The sequence below is a fragment of the Brachycentrus maculatus genome, unplaced genomic scaffold (assembly GCF_059751285.1).
Source record: "Brachycentrus maculatus isolate JH-2025_06_01 unplaced genomic scaffold, ASM5975128v1 h1tg000070l, whole genome shotgun sequence".
In the NCBI taxonomy this organism is placed as follows: domain Eukaryota; kingdom Metazoa; phylum Arthropoda; class Insecta; order Trichoptera; family Brachycentridae; genus Brachycentrus; species Brachycentrus maculatus.
Window position 1 is genome coordinate 113,572 of NW_028280824.1, and position 14,346 is coordinate 127,917.

The window sequence follows — 14,346 nt, forward strand, 5'->3', positions numbered from 1 at the left end:
TACCATCAGCATTTAGAAACAGTGGTTTTGAATCACTATTAGCATTCATAAATAGTGGTGTTGAATCACCGTTAGCATTACGAAACAGCGGTATTGAATCACTTTTATCACTCAGAAGTAAGGGTATTGAATTGCTATTAGTATTTATTCAGAAATAGTGATATTGAATCACTATAAGCATTAAAAAGCAGTGATATTGAATTAGTATTAGGGCGCTTGTCCACTACCCGGAATTCCGTGTAATTTTACATTAGTCAGTTAGCGTTTTAAAACAACGATTGGCTTGTGCTTTTGTTCATCTTTCTTCGGATCGGTGCGTGAAGACGTTGCGCGTATATTCGATAACGCTAAACTGTCGTAGTCGTTTTCATTTATCAAAACCGGACTGCCGGACGGTGAAATCCCGTATAGTGGACAAACGCCCTCAGCATTCAGAAGCAGTTATATTGAATCACTGTTAGCATTAAAAAACCGTACGAAATCACTGCACATATTTAGAGAGAATGGTATTGAATCTTCTTCAAAATTCAGATATGTATAGGGTATTGAATCACATTTTGTCACAATTGACATAGTAACTCAATATTTTGACTCCATATCTCACAAAATTATACAACTCCATCCTATTAATTCATGTTCTTCAAACCCTTATCCGCACCCCAATGGTGCATAGGGCACTGCATCATATAAACGCAGTATTATCTTGATCATAAATACATGAAGGAAGAGTGGTCAGCCCTCCGCTTCAGGTACCAGTCCAGGGTAGTATTAAATAAATATAATAATAATAATAATAAAACCCTTATCCGCACCCCAATGGTGCATAGGGCGCTGCGTCATATAAACGCAGTGTTATCTTGATCGTTTACGCATGAAGGAAAGGTGATCAGCCCTCCGCTTCAGGTACCAGTCCAGGGTAATATTGAATAAATACAACAGTGAAAAAATCACTCATATTTATTTTACCCCCCTTGGGAATCGAACCCGGGACATACAGAACGGTGGCAGAGCGTGCTGACCATTACACTACGGAGGCGGACAAAATTAAATAAATATTGGAGTGAAAAAACCACTAATATTTATTTTCACCACCCGTGGGAATCGAACCCGGGACATCCAGTACGGTAGCTGAGCGTGCTGACCATTACACTGCGGAGGCGGACAAAACTCATCTTCACAAAACATTTTTTTGTATAACTTATTAAGCCTTCATTTTCTGTTTGTTATTAATTTATAATTGGGTTTATTGAATACAAATATGTATAATAAAAAAATAGGAGGAAGAAGATAATGAAGATAATTTTATCAGTTCAAAATGGTTTTTTATTATGATTAATTTGGTAAAATGTTTAAAACATGCTTCCAATTTAATGTGCAATGGTCTATTGTTTAATTTTTGAAGTACCTACCTAACACGCAATATTATTGGCATTATAAATTTATTTATTTATTTTAGGGTAAGAATTTATTGTTACATATTTAAAAAAATATATTTTTTAATGTTTTTTTTTTTTTATAAATTATTTAATAAAGAATTCAAAAACTGCAACATGTTTCTATGTATTTTTTCCTCTGTATTTATTTTTTGTGACAAAATTTATTTCACAAAGTATTTGATACTTTACTTACTTATAACCCTTATCCGCACCCAATGGTGCATAGGGCACTGCATCGAATTGACGCAGTGTTTTCTCGATCATTACTTACATGAAGGCAAGGTGATAACTCTTGCGCTTCAGGAACCAGTCCAGGGTAATATTACAGTGTAAAATCACTAATATTTATTTTCACCCCCCCTGGGAATCGAAATCGGGACCTCCAGCATGATAGCTAAACCAGCTGACCATTACACCACAGAGGCGGACGGTTAAATTTACTTAAAAATTAGCAAAAGGTGGTCCAAAATGGTATTTGAAGCATCCTGTAAAAAGCACAAAATGGTGTTTCGATATTTCAATACATATTTATTTGATTTCCCCCCCTGGGAATCGAACCCGGGACCTCCAGAACGGTAGCCAAATGCGCTGACCATTACTATATAATATGCAGGAACAATAATAAAAGGACCAGATAATATTATAATATAGTTTATTGTATAAGAAGACACGTAAGGGTGAGAATGGCTCGCGCTTATCTCCTGTCCGTCTTCCCGACACCTCTCTTGCCGCTGAACAGATGCTTGGGCATCTTGGTCCCAATGAACCTGTCGGCCTCTCCCTTGAGCCCGCGCTTCTTCACCTTCTTGCTGATGGCCTTCTGGGACACCCGGTGCAGGCGAGACTTCATCTGGAAAAACAAAACAATTTGAAAAAAATCAACAAAAATTTATGACAATTTCTGTTCATTATTATTGATGGCAGTCGACAACCCATGTCTAAGCAAACCAGCTAACTAACCATCACGTCGCTCACCGCAGGGGTAGGCAGAGAGAATAGACTGCCACAGCAATCTGTCTTTGCAAACATTCTTTGGCTCTTCTACATTCATGCATCTCCTCATACATCTTCCTTCCAACCCTTATCCGCACTCAATGGTGCATAGGGCACTGCATCATACAGAAACAGTGTCATCTTGATCGTTAAATACACAAAGGAAAGGTGATCAGCCTTCAGCTTCAGGTACCAGTCCAGGGTCATATTAAATAAATATTAGACTGAAAAATCACTGATATTTATTTTGACCCTGTTGGGAACGAACCCTCCAGTAGCCAAGGGTGCTTAAAAGAGGCGTCGGAAGACCCCAAAAGAGATGGTCGGACGACATAGTCGCTGTGGGGGGTAGAAACCGGCTGCAAGCAGCAACCAGCCGGAGGAAAAGGATGCAGAAGAGGTCAGTGGAGAAGGCTAGAGAAGAAGGTTTCTAAGAGAGACGAGTTTAGATTGCCATTGGTATTCACACGATTGCGGGATGTTGTCGCCACCGGTGTGTCGCCAACATTCCTTACAGATACACAAGTACAAGGCACCACTCACCGCCACGTCCTTGACTCCCTGCTGGTCCCTGGGCACGGTGGTCATGCCGCGCCCGCGGCTGAGCGAGCGCGGCTTGTCCGGCGCATCCTTGCCCGAGGAGGACGCGGCGCGGGCGCGCTTGGCGGCCGGCCCGCGCGACAGCGAGCGCGACCGCGTCATGGCGAAGTGCGTGCCGGCCGTCTCCGACATGTCCACACCTGGGGAAGGACAGATGTGTAATACACCGGGGATGGCAAACACATCGCTCACTCCTTTCAAGAACGTCATAAATCAAAAATTGACAATTTTTAGTTGTGAATGTTTACAGAATGCCCAGAAAATGTATTATATCCCGCTACAGGGTGTTGTTTTTGATAATCACAGAAAGTGTTGTTTTTGCATTTTGAAGAAAATGTATTGTTTAATGATTTTTTTTAAATATACTAAATATTTTTCAAATGGAGAAAAAACCTTCAGGTCTTACCTAAAAGATCTGTTGCACAGTAAAAAGTTCAATAAGGGGCTTGATATTTATTTTTAATACATTGTATTATATTTTTAAACTTTAAAAACGTTCTCCTGAAAAATCAAGTTTTTTGATTTATGACGTTCTTGAAAGGAGTGAGCGATATGGCGATTTTGCATGGCAATGAAGAGAAAAATTAACCCCTTGTGTGATTTGCCCGAATAAAATTCAGGTAGGTATTGTGCTGACACAGTGATTTGCTCAAATGCAGTTCGGGCACATCGTACACAAAACTTTTAATAGTGATTTGCCCAAATCCAGTCTAGAGAACGCATCTTGCGTGTTGAGTGACACGTGTCGTAATTTTCACTTTACTGACAATTCGAGGTACAATGCCAACACTCATCCAGATCCCAAACATAATAGTGAAAAAAAAGGGTGGCTTTTTTGACCTTCCAAGAAGTGGTTTAAAAAAAAATAATAATAATGCAAGCGGCGGTCGCACTCACCCAGCTGCTCCATCTCGCCGACGAGCCGCGCGACGGAGCGCTCCTTGCCCTTGGCGAGCGTGTTCCTCGGAATGACCGGCTTGGTGGACTGCTTGACCAGCATGGCCTCGCCCTTCATGATGGCGCGCTTGTTGCGGATCTGCAGCGCCAGCGCGCGCACCTCGCGCATGGTCTCGTCCAGCTGGATGCGCGGCGCGGCGTAGGCGCCGGCCTCCTCGCGCAGCTCCTCGTCGCGCTCCAGCTCCTCCAGGCGCGCGAAGATCTCCGGGTCGATGTAGTCCGCCACGTTGTGGCCCTCCCAGAACTCGGGGATCGGGTCGTGACGCTCCTCCTCCGCTATCTCCGCGTAGTTCTTCTGCAGATCTGCGGGCAGAGACAAACCTTCATTCCATGTACGTTTCTCGAATGTGACATTTCAACTACATATCTCAGATGTGATATTAAGAGTACATATCTCAGATGTGACATTTCAACTACACATCTCGGATGTGATATTCCAAGTACATATCTCAGATGTGACATTTCAACTACGCATCTCGGATGTGATATTCGAGGTACATATCTCAGATGTGAGATTTCACTACATATCTCAGATGTGATATTAAGAGTACATATCTCAGATGTGATATTCCACGCACAAATGACTCAAATATGACACTCAAGTACACATGACAAATAACATTCCAATCAAAAAATCTCAAAAGTGAATGTCACAATATTCCAAGCAGATATCTAAAAAGTGAATGTCACAACATTCCAAGTAGATATCTCAAAGTAGATATTTCAAGTACAAATCTTAAATGACATTCCAAGTACATAACACAAGTGACATTCCAAGTACTCAAATACTCATATCCAAGTACTCATATCTCAAATGTGACATTCCAAGTTCATATCTCAAAAGTAACAATTCAAGTGCGTATCTCAAATGCGACATTCCAAGTGCATATCTCAAACGCAACATACCGAGTACATAGTCGTCTCCTTCTTCGAGCTCGATCTCCCTCTCCAGCTTGCGCTTCTTGGCGGCCGCCTTCAGCTTCTTCTGCATGGCCGCTGCGGGGATGCAGGGCAGCCGCTCCTTGCCGTCGCGGGGCTCCGGCACGGCCACGTGCAGTCGGTTCAATATGCCATCCACCTGGAGTCATGAAAATTTATTTAAAAAAACATTTTAAAAAATCAAATACTCAACGAATAATAAAATAAAATAAAAACTGGGTGTAACTGACATCAATAGTAAGGCAGAGGAAAGGCCATTGAGATGGTATGGGCACATAGGACGCAGAGAACCTGAACATATTGTGAACCAGGCGATCGCCATGGATCTTCCTCGAAATACATCTAGAGGAAGACTAAAAAATTCATGGGTGCTGCAGAAAGGTAACATGATTCGAAGGCGTGGCCTAGGTGATGTTGTATATGACAGAAGGACCTATAACCTGAGGACGAGGAAGAGCTGACCCCAACAGTCTACAAAGATGATAAGTTGGGATAGAGCCAGGAAAAAGATGTAATAATAATTTTTAAAAAACATTTATAATATTTACAGGACATTTAAGGTTGGGTTGTTAATCCCATGGTTAGTGTCGCGGTTCTCGCGCGCGCGTTTCTCGGTTCGAACCAACTCTACAACAATTTGATACCTATTTCTAATGAGCCGCTTAGGCTCACAGAAATAGTATGAAATTGAATTGTAAACAGAGGTCCGTTATATCGAGACTTTACTGTAATAAGCTTACTAACATATATGGAAAAATTCGATATCCTTTTTATGGCAAAAGTGACAGGTAGAAATCTGAAAATTTAAGTTGGCATAATTGGACTTGTTTGCAAGATAGGACCCCATGAGATGGACCCCAAGAATTCTACGACGGAGACCTTGGGAGAATAAAAGAGGCGTCGGGAGAACCCCAAAAGAGGTGGTTTGACGACATAGTCGCTGTGGGGGGTAGAAACTGGCTGCAAGCAGCAACCGACATTAATATAATAATAATAAATTTGGATAACTAACTTAAATGGCGCCATTTTCGTAAAATACTACCTCAAGGGTGCAAGGGAAAGAGGTCTATATCCAGCAGTGGAGGTCAGTGTCTCATGAAGAAGAAGAATTGGAGTTGTACCTTCTTGGTTCTCATCTTGGTGTCGACGCGGAAGCCCAGGAGTCTCTCGCAGGCCTCGATCTTGACTTCCTGGACGCCCTCCCCGGAGATGGTGGACATCTGCAGCAGGGGGATCTCCACCAGCCTCTCTTCACTGGAACCGAGCATCGCCAGTCAGGTATAACAGTTCCATCAAATAAAAACATATCGCTCACTCCTTTCAAGAACGTCATAAATCAAAAATCGTCAATTTTCAGTTGTGCATGTTTTCAGAATGCCCAGAAAATGTACTATTTCCCAGCAAAAGCGGCATATTTTTAACTTTCTATTTACCCGCTACAGGGCAGAAAGCGTTGTTTTTGCATTTAAAGAAAAGGTAATTTAATTATTTTTTTAAATATACTAAATATTTTTCAAATGGAGAAAAAACATTCAGGTTTTACCTAAAAAGGTCTGTTGCACAGTAGAAAGTTCAATAGGTAGCTTGATATTTATTTTTAATACATTTTATTACATTTTTAAACCTTAATAACAATCTAATGAAAAATCTAGTTTTTGATATATGACGTTGTTGAAAGGAGTGAGCGAATTGTTCACAAATCTGGATTAATTCTGATTACGGGAGTTATTTTTCATATTATTTTTTAATATATAATAAGTAAAATATTTGACGGTTTCTCGTGTTTCTGGTTGGGGCATAATATTTAAGTATTAAATGTTATATCAAACACTGATTTTAACATTTAATACATAAACTAGTATTGTGCTATCGCGGGTTGACCTCACCTGTCTCCGCTGGTGGCCTTGCCCCGCAGCCTCTCCTCGAAGTCCTCCAGCAGCTGCTTCTTGCCCTCGGGCAGGTCCTGCACCCGGAGCACGTCCACCTTGTTGATGACCACCACCAGGGGCTTGTTGCTGAACAGCGGCCTGATGCTCTCAAACAGGTTGATCTGGAAAGTCGAGTCAATATTGTAACACTCCCATCCAACGGTTTCACAGCTAACCTGCCCGCATCTGAGTGTCACCATTCAAGCAATTTAATGACATTTTGGACAGTATGTGGGGACTGACTAGAGCATGTGGATTGGTGTTTCGTTATCCTCCATACAAAATCTGCATACTGGGGAGTCATGCAGTCCAATTTTGTCATGTGTTTCCTCAGTCTGCAGTGTCCAGGTCCTGGTTAGGATCCTTATTTGTATTTTGCTAAGCTTCAGAGCTTCTGTGGTGAATTTCCCTGTGATCAGTTCCTTTGCGTGTTTCATCCCTGAGCTGTTGGACCAGATCTCTTGGCTCTTGTGCATGGCCCAGTTTTTTAAACTAAGCTTGATAGTGCCGAGTGTCAGTCCGCATATGGGCTCAGGGGCCATTGGTGGCCTCTCAGCACCAGTCTACCTACCTCTACTGCCAACCCTAATTATCTGTGCACGCAACTGACCAAAGGTCCCATAAAACTTGTAAGCCTTTATTTACTATAGATTTGATCACTCAACCTAATGTGACCCACGACAAGGATTTATAAAAAAAAACAACAAATTCTCGACCTTCTTGCGAATAAGATTCGCCATCCCTGGTGTAGACTATTACCTGCTCCTCCAGACTGTGTCCGCACTGCTCGCTGATGTCCATGAAGTACAGAGCGCACGCTCTCAGATGGGCGAGCGCCGTCACGGCTTGCATCTCTATCACGTTCCTGTCCTCCAGGGGATGGTCCAGGATGCCGGGAGTGTCCAGAACCTGCGAGGAAGAGGACTTCAATCACTCGCCAATACAACGAGACGAGCTGTCTTAACACATTGTGTACGGTGTGCACATATTTGTGCGTTTCAGAAACCTTGTGTGGCGGCGGGGTGCACACTTTTGTGCATTTCGGCTACCTTCAATTTAGTATACAAAAAACACGTCATAAACTTCTAATCTCTTGGCCTTTTTGCTTTTGTTGTGTAGTGGATAGATGTCGTTGTAATATAAAAAATAATACTGATATTTACTGGTTCAAAATATAGCTAATGGTCGCAATCTGTTTTGAAGGAAATGTTACAAATCAACTTTAAACAATGGATACAGACGGTGCGTTTTTTTCTTTGTCCTAAAATGAAATAAAATACAAAGATCATTGTCCTTTACTTAAGTCGGCAGTTGGTACTTACAAAGCAATAAACGCGTGTGGGGAAAGCCCATAAATCATTTTTTATTTGCAGATTTTGAGTTTTCGGCGGTTGTTAAACTGTGTTGTTATTTTCTAATATTTTATTAGTGTTTTTAACATTTTTTTACTTTTGTGATTTGTTGACTAAAATGATTTTATTTTGAGACGTTAGAGACCATTTAACCGTTTTTGTATTGTTTTCAAATTCAACCTCAGAGCATTCTTGTATTATAATAAAACGTAACAAACAATGCAAAATTCCGCTTCATGTCGGTAAATGTTTCCAAACATACCACACCAAGAAAAATGATTAAATGCTTTTTTTTTATTTAAGAACATTTAAAACCACAAGTTGTATTTTTTTCTATTACTTAAAATGTTGATGAAAAAATCTGGTTTTATTGATAAAACTCTACAGTTTGAAGTTCACTGACATATTTTATATTTCCGGACAGCTGTCTAATGTCGCCCGCCTCAAGATACAGTTTTATCAAAACATTGCCGTAACTAATGTGTTAATAACGGAGAATAATGGAAATTGTGTGTTGCCAAAATCTCTCAAGGAGTGAGACATAACACATTGCGGGAAACGCTGAAAAGCGTCTTTGGCATACTGTCGGTCTCTACCGACGACGGGAGACGCAAGCGTTCTATTTACTTACTTTAGGTAGAGCGCGAGAGACGCCCGCAAACATTGTACAGATGGGAATTGGGTGTTGCGGCTACTTGTGATTAGTATACTGAGGGTCGGGCGGCAGACTGCCAGAGTGTAATTAGGGTCCTTTTCCATACTGTCGGTAGAGAGCGGGAGACGCTTGCGAGCGTTCTATTTGCTTACTTTAGGTAGAGCGCGAGAGACGCTTACAAACATTGTACAGATGGGAATTGGGTGTACTTGTGGCTACTTGTGATTAGTATACTGAGGGTCGGGCGGCAGACTGCCAGAGTGTAATTAGGGTCCTTTTCCATACTGTCGGTAGAGAGCGGGAGACGCTTGCGAGCGTTCTATTTGCTTACTTTAGGTAGAGCGCGAGAGACGCCTGCAAACATTGTACAGATGGGAATTGGGTGTTGCGGCTACTTGTGATTAGTATACTGAGGGTCGGGCGGCAGACTGCCAGAGTATAATTAGGGTCCTTTTCCATACTGTCGGTAGAGAGCGGGAGACGCTTGCGAGCATTCTATTTGCTTACTTTAGGTAGAGCGCGAGAGACGCTTACAAACATTGTACAGATGGGAATTGGGTGTACTTGTGGCTACTTGTGATTAGTATACTGAGGGTCGGGCGGCAGACTGCCAGAGTATAACTAGGGTCGGGGTCCATGAACAAAACCACCCGACAACAATGTGCTAATGACATTTTAAAAACGTGGTTTGTTCAGTTGGTAAAACATGTAACTAGCCAATAAAAGTTTTTTTTTTTTGACATCTCAACGTAGATAAAGAAGAATATTTACTGGCCATTTACAAGACTTAGGACGTGTCATAGGGTGTTTAAGTGATCACTTTACACACATGTTACATTGACCATTCTACCCCATGATTGACAACCACACAACTCAAAAGTTATACATATATGATCCACCTCATGGTGTCCCGTGATTAAGTTCACAACATAAAGAAAATAAAGCTACAGTGCTTTGGTCATTTTATGACGGGAGAGAAATACCTCCGAAAAAATCCGCTTTTCAAATTTCATATTCAATATTCATATTCGCTTTCCATATTCCCATATGTCAATCGAAATATTGTTTAAACTTATAATGTTACCGTACCTGCCATCTCAGGTATTTGTAATCAGTGTGACCAACGTACAGGCTCTTGGTTGTGAATGCGTACGGCTGTACTTCCACATCGGCTCTCGTGATCTGGAAAATATAATATTATCCATCGTAAGACATTATTAGACATAGAAAGGAGAGTGAATGCTGGGAACAAAGTGAATAGTGCACTGAAATCAGTTATAGCAAATAAAAACCTATCAGCGGAAGCTAAACTGGCAGTGCACAACGGAGTCCTGGTTCCAACTCTAACGTATGGAAGTGAAACATGGAGTTGGCAAAAGAAAGATGAAAGTAGACTAAATGCAGTCGAAATGCAATCTCTCAGAAGAATGTGTGACAAAACGATGTATGATAGATGTTCGAATAGTGAAATAAGGAAGGAATGCAAAGCTGAGATAAGCATTATCAATAAAATTAAGAAAGGTGTATTGAGATGGTTTGGACATGTAGAACGAATGAGTGAGGAAAAAACGGTTAAACAAATTTATGAGGCGAATGTAATTGGAAAAAGGAACGGAGGAAGACCGAGAAAAACATGGCATGATCAGGTATGCCAAATACTTGAAAGTGGTCAGGTTAGTAGTGGTAACAATTGGCGGGTATGTATGAGGAGATGCATGAACGTGGAGACAGAGTGGTGCCCCTGCGGAGAAGCGGCGTGATGGTTAGTTAGTTAGGTGCGCTGGTGATTTTGTTTACCTTGTTGATGAAGCTGGACTTTCCGACATTGGGGAAGCCGCAGATGATGATGCTCCTGGTATACGGATCTATGGACGGCAACCTGGATAAATGTTGACGGACCTATACAAAAATATCAACTTGTTAACATAGATCCAAGCAACTCCGGGGTTATATCACCATTCCAACATACATTACGTACAAAAAGTACTTGGGAATTTGAGTTCAAATGAACCGATGAAAAGGAATCGGTAAAAAAAATTGTCTTAAGGTTGGTAGGCCCTTCCTTAATGACCAAGCCTGTTTAGAGCGCGATCATTCACTCAGTATGTTCACACATAACAGAATTAGTAGTTTATTGTAACTGCAGACAGTTGGTAGAATTGCATTTAAAAATTTTACGTAATATTGTGGCAACCCACACATTGACTATGGCAACTCAAATCGAGTGAAATAGCGAGCACCCTATACGAAGCCCGCAACGAACGGAAGCGAGCCCGACACACTTCGTCGCCGCTCGTCCTCAGATCGACACGTACTTCAACTGTTCTCATATTAGAATCACGCGATTATTCTTAAGTATTTTCTTGATTGTAATTTGATAGAACTGAATAAATTTGTGTTAAAAGTAATCCGCTTTCATCTTGCTTCCCTTCTGATAAATTAAAGTGGTATTCAACTAGAAACCACAATTGGTGACCCCCCGACGTGATCCCGAAACACGTTTTACAAAATTCGAAATTTTAGAAGCATTTTTTAAATAAAAACCGAAAAAACAACGCGTAATAATCATCGATCACAGGAACGCGCGGCGACGAGCGTCCCAGGGAAAAAACGTAAGTCAACAAAATTTTAGTATTCTCACATATTTAACGTAAAATCTTTTCATTAAAAATAATAATCTCAAAATTAAACCTTTTATATTTGCACTACCCAATTTAGAATCTTGTCCCTGGTAAAATAAAAGTCAATTTTTAACAATTTTTTGAATCCTATCTATATCCGATATATTTAAATTGCAGTATTGCTGTTTACGGATAGAAGTACAAATCTTTTTACTCTAAAATGCAAGGGATGCGGAGCATCCACAGCGTGTATGGACGGACCGCGCTTGATGCATACCTGTTCTAGGTAGGTGAGGTTGGCACCCTGCCTCTTCATGATGGTGGACATGCGGCCCAACGCGGCTCGCTTCAACTGCTTGCAGCGATACAGGGTGTCTCCGTACTTCAGCAGGCGGACATAATCCTTGGCCACTCTAAAACGCAATCAGCAATATAATAATTAAAATTATTTGAAAATAAAATGCAGATTAAAAATTCACTTCATTAAATCTGAACTACATAAATGGATATTATTTTTTGACATCTCATCAAAGATGAAGATGAATATGGAAGTCTAGGCATTTACGGGGCTGACGACCGTCATAGGCTGGTTTAAGTGATCACTTAACGACACTTAATTACACACGTGTAACATTCACCAATTCTATCCATTATTGACAACCACACTACTCAAATTCTTGGATGTTCTACATATATATGAACCAATTTTGAAACATTGTTCTTGAATCACTAGAACTTCACTAGAGACATCTATTGGTGAGATGAAAAGAAGTTTTTATACTAAGCAGAAACTCTTTTATTAGTTTGTGAGGTCCGAATCCTGGATTATAATCACACACATGAGAAACGCCATAAAATATTATTTTCATTTTTATTATTTATTATTTTAGTTACATATATGGAACTGTAAAAGAGCAAATATTATTCACATGTTCCAATTATTTGTTCACAAATCTAGGTTTCTCCATTTATCCATGTTTATCCCTGATGATGACAAGGTTCTCGTCGAAACCGGTTGGAAAAAATTACCAATAAAATGTGGTTAAAAACAGTCCTAGTTTTATTTTATAAATTTTATAAAATGTGCCACAAAGTATCTGGGAAAAATATTCAAAGAAGGATACTTTACTTTACACAATGAAGGATATGGACACGCCCAAAAATGTTGTGAAAAACTGTCCAGTTTTATTTTATTATATAAAATTATTATTATTATTATTAAAACCCTTATCCACACCCCAATGGTGCATAGGGCACTGCGTCATATAAACGCAGTGTTATCTTGATCATTTACACATGAAGGAAAGGTGATCAGCCCTCCGCTTCAAGTACCAGTCCAGGGTAATATTGAATAAAATATTTCAGTGAAAATAACACTTATATTTATTTGCCCCCAAAATCAAAAATAAAAATCCACTAAATGATCTATAAACCTTGTACATAATATAATAATAATCCCTTCCGGCACCCCAATGGTGCATAGGGCACTGCTTCATATAAACGCAGTGTTATCTCGATCGATTACACATGAAGGAAAGGTGATCAGCCCTCCGCTTCAGGTACCAGTCCAGTGTAATATTGAATAAATATTAGAGTGAAAAAATCACTTATATTTATTAAACCCCCCTGGGAATCGAACCCGGGACCTCCAGAACGGTAGCCGAGCGTGCTGACCATTACACTACGGAGGCGGACGACATATAAAATAGAAGTGTGTTTTTTTTACCCAAATATTTATTCAAAATCATCCTGGATTGGCTGTCCGAGGCACAGGAGTGATCAAGTTACCTTCACTTAATTAGCTATCAAGATAATACAGTGCCGTATGCACCGTTGGGTGCGGATGAAAGTTAGAAGACCAAGAATGTTCGTAAAAACATGGCAAACTTACGTGTCAATAAGATGCCTGGCGGTGTTCAGTTGCCCGAGGCCTAATTTGTAATGGTCCTTGTCATACAATACATTCATCAGGTCGGCGTAGAAAGGGTGCACGTCGTCTAGTTTGGGGAATTCCTGGATAATCCTGGAGAGCCTGTCGTGAAAATTCTGCTGCGTAAATTTGACTTTTCTCATGTAAAATCCACGAATTCGCGATATCTTGTAGTGCTTGTGGACCACGGTCGGAGTCTTCCGCTGTGTCTTTGATAGCATAACATCAATAAACTCCTAAAAACAACAAAAATCACAAAATAACACGGTGACATTTTAGGTTATATACATTTCACAAAATCACGCAATTACGACGTAAATAACTAGTTAGGATTCCTACCTTCGCCGTCGGAACGACCGCGATCCTTTTGAAGTTGTATAAACTCATTTTGATGGTTTATTTCACGATATTCATGGGAAAAAGCGTTTCTCAAAAGTGAGAAACGTAATATGACAGCGCCTCCGCGCGACACGTGTTTTGAAAGGTCTTGCCTGTGTTGCCAGAAACAAAATTTAATTGCATATGATCAGAAATGTCATGCTGAGCAGTAGGTACTCCACAAAATCTTACAAAGTACCCCACATATGCATATATTCGGAAAGTATTTTTCACTCGCGAGGACACTTGTTTTTAAAATACTTGCTTCATTTATAACTGTACCCGGTCACGCTTTTTGCAGCATTTTTTTTATATATTTACAGCATTTTGAGTGTGTCCAAATACTTGTTCACAAAATCTGGATTATCTCCAATTACAGGAGTTATTTTTAAATTATTTTTTGACATCTCATCAAAGAAAAATAAACTAGTATATTTGTTGTAAATAAATTATCTGGTCAAATTATAAGCTTAAATAATAAAAATGGAAATGATATTTTCTGCCGTTTCTCATGTGTGATTATAATCCAGGATTCGGACCTCACATACTAATATAAG

General features: G+C 40.2%; 1 protein-coding gene across 1 annotated transcript; it reads right to left on the bottom strand.

The window, feature by feature from the left end:
* Window positions 1-2,071: 2,071 nt before the first annotated feature.
* Window positions 2,072-13,895, bottom strand: Non1 (nucleolar GTP-binding protein 1). The gene is made up of 12 exons (XM_088257036.1): window positions 13,751-13,895; window positions 13,373-13,647; window positions 11,759-11,894; window positions 10,658-10,759; window positions 9,950-10,042; window positions 7,613-7,762; window positions 6,812-6,975; window positions 6,047-6,179; window positions 4,893-5,064; window positions 3,927-4,289; window positions 2,973-3,169; window positions 2,072-2,286 (listed from the first exon to the last, which is right to left on the bottom strand). Exons 1-12 carry the CDS (start codon window positions 13,796-13,798, stop codon window positions 2,131-2,133), a joined length of 1,989 nt encoding a protein of 662 aa, XP_088113162.1. The 5' UTR covers window positions 13,799-13,895; the 3' UTR covers window positions 2,072-2,130.
* Window positions 13,896-14,346: the final 451 nt, after the last annotated feature.

Bases quoted from the DNA above. Each gene is read 5' to 3' on its own strand.
- Non1 (XM_088257036.1), bottom strand. From the start codon at position 13,798: ATGAGTTTATACAACTTCAAAAGGATCGCGGTCGTTCCGACGGCGAAG. The intron at 5,065-6,046 runs GTACAACTCCAA...TCATGACTCCAG, and splicing joins CCAAGATGAGAACCAAGAAG to GTGGATGGCATATTGAACCG. The intron at 3,170-3,926 runs GTGAGTGCGACC...GTCCTTCCCCAG, and splicing joins CGGCGAGATGGAGCAGCTGG to GTGTGGACATGTCGGAGACG.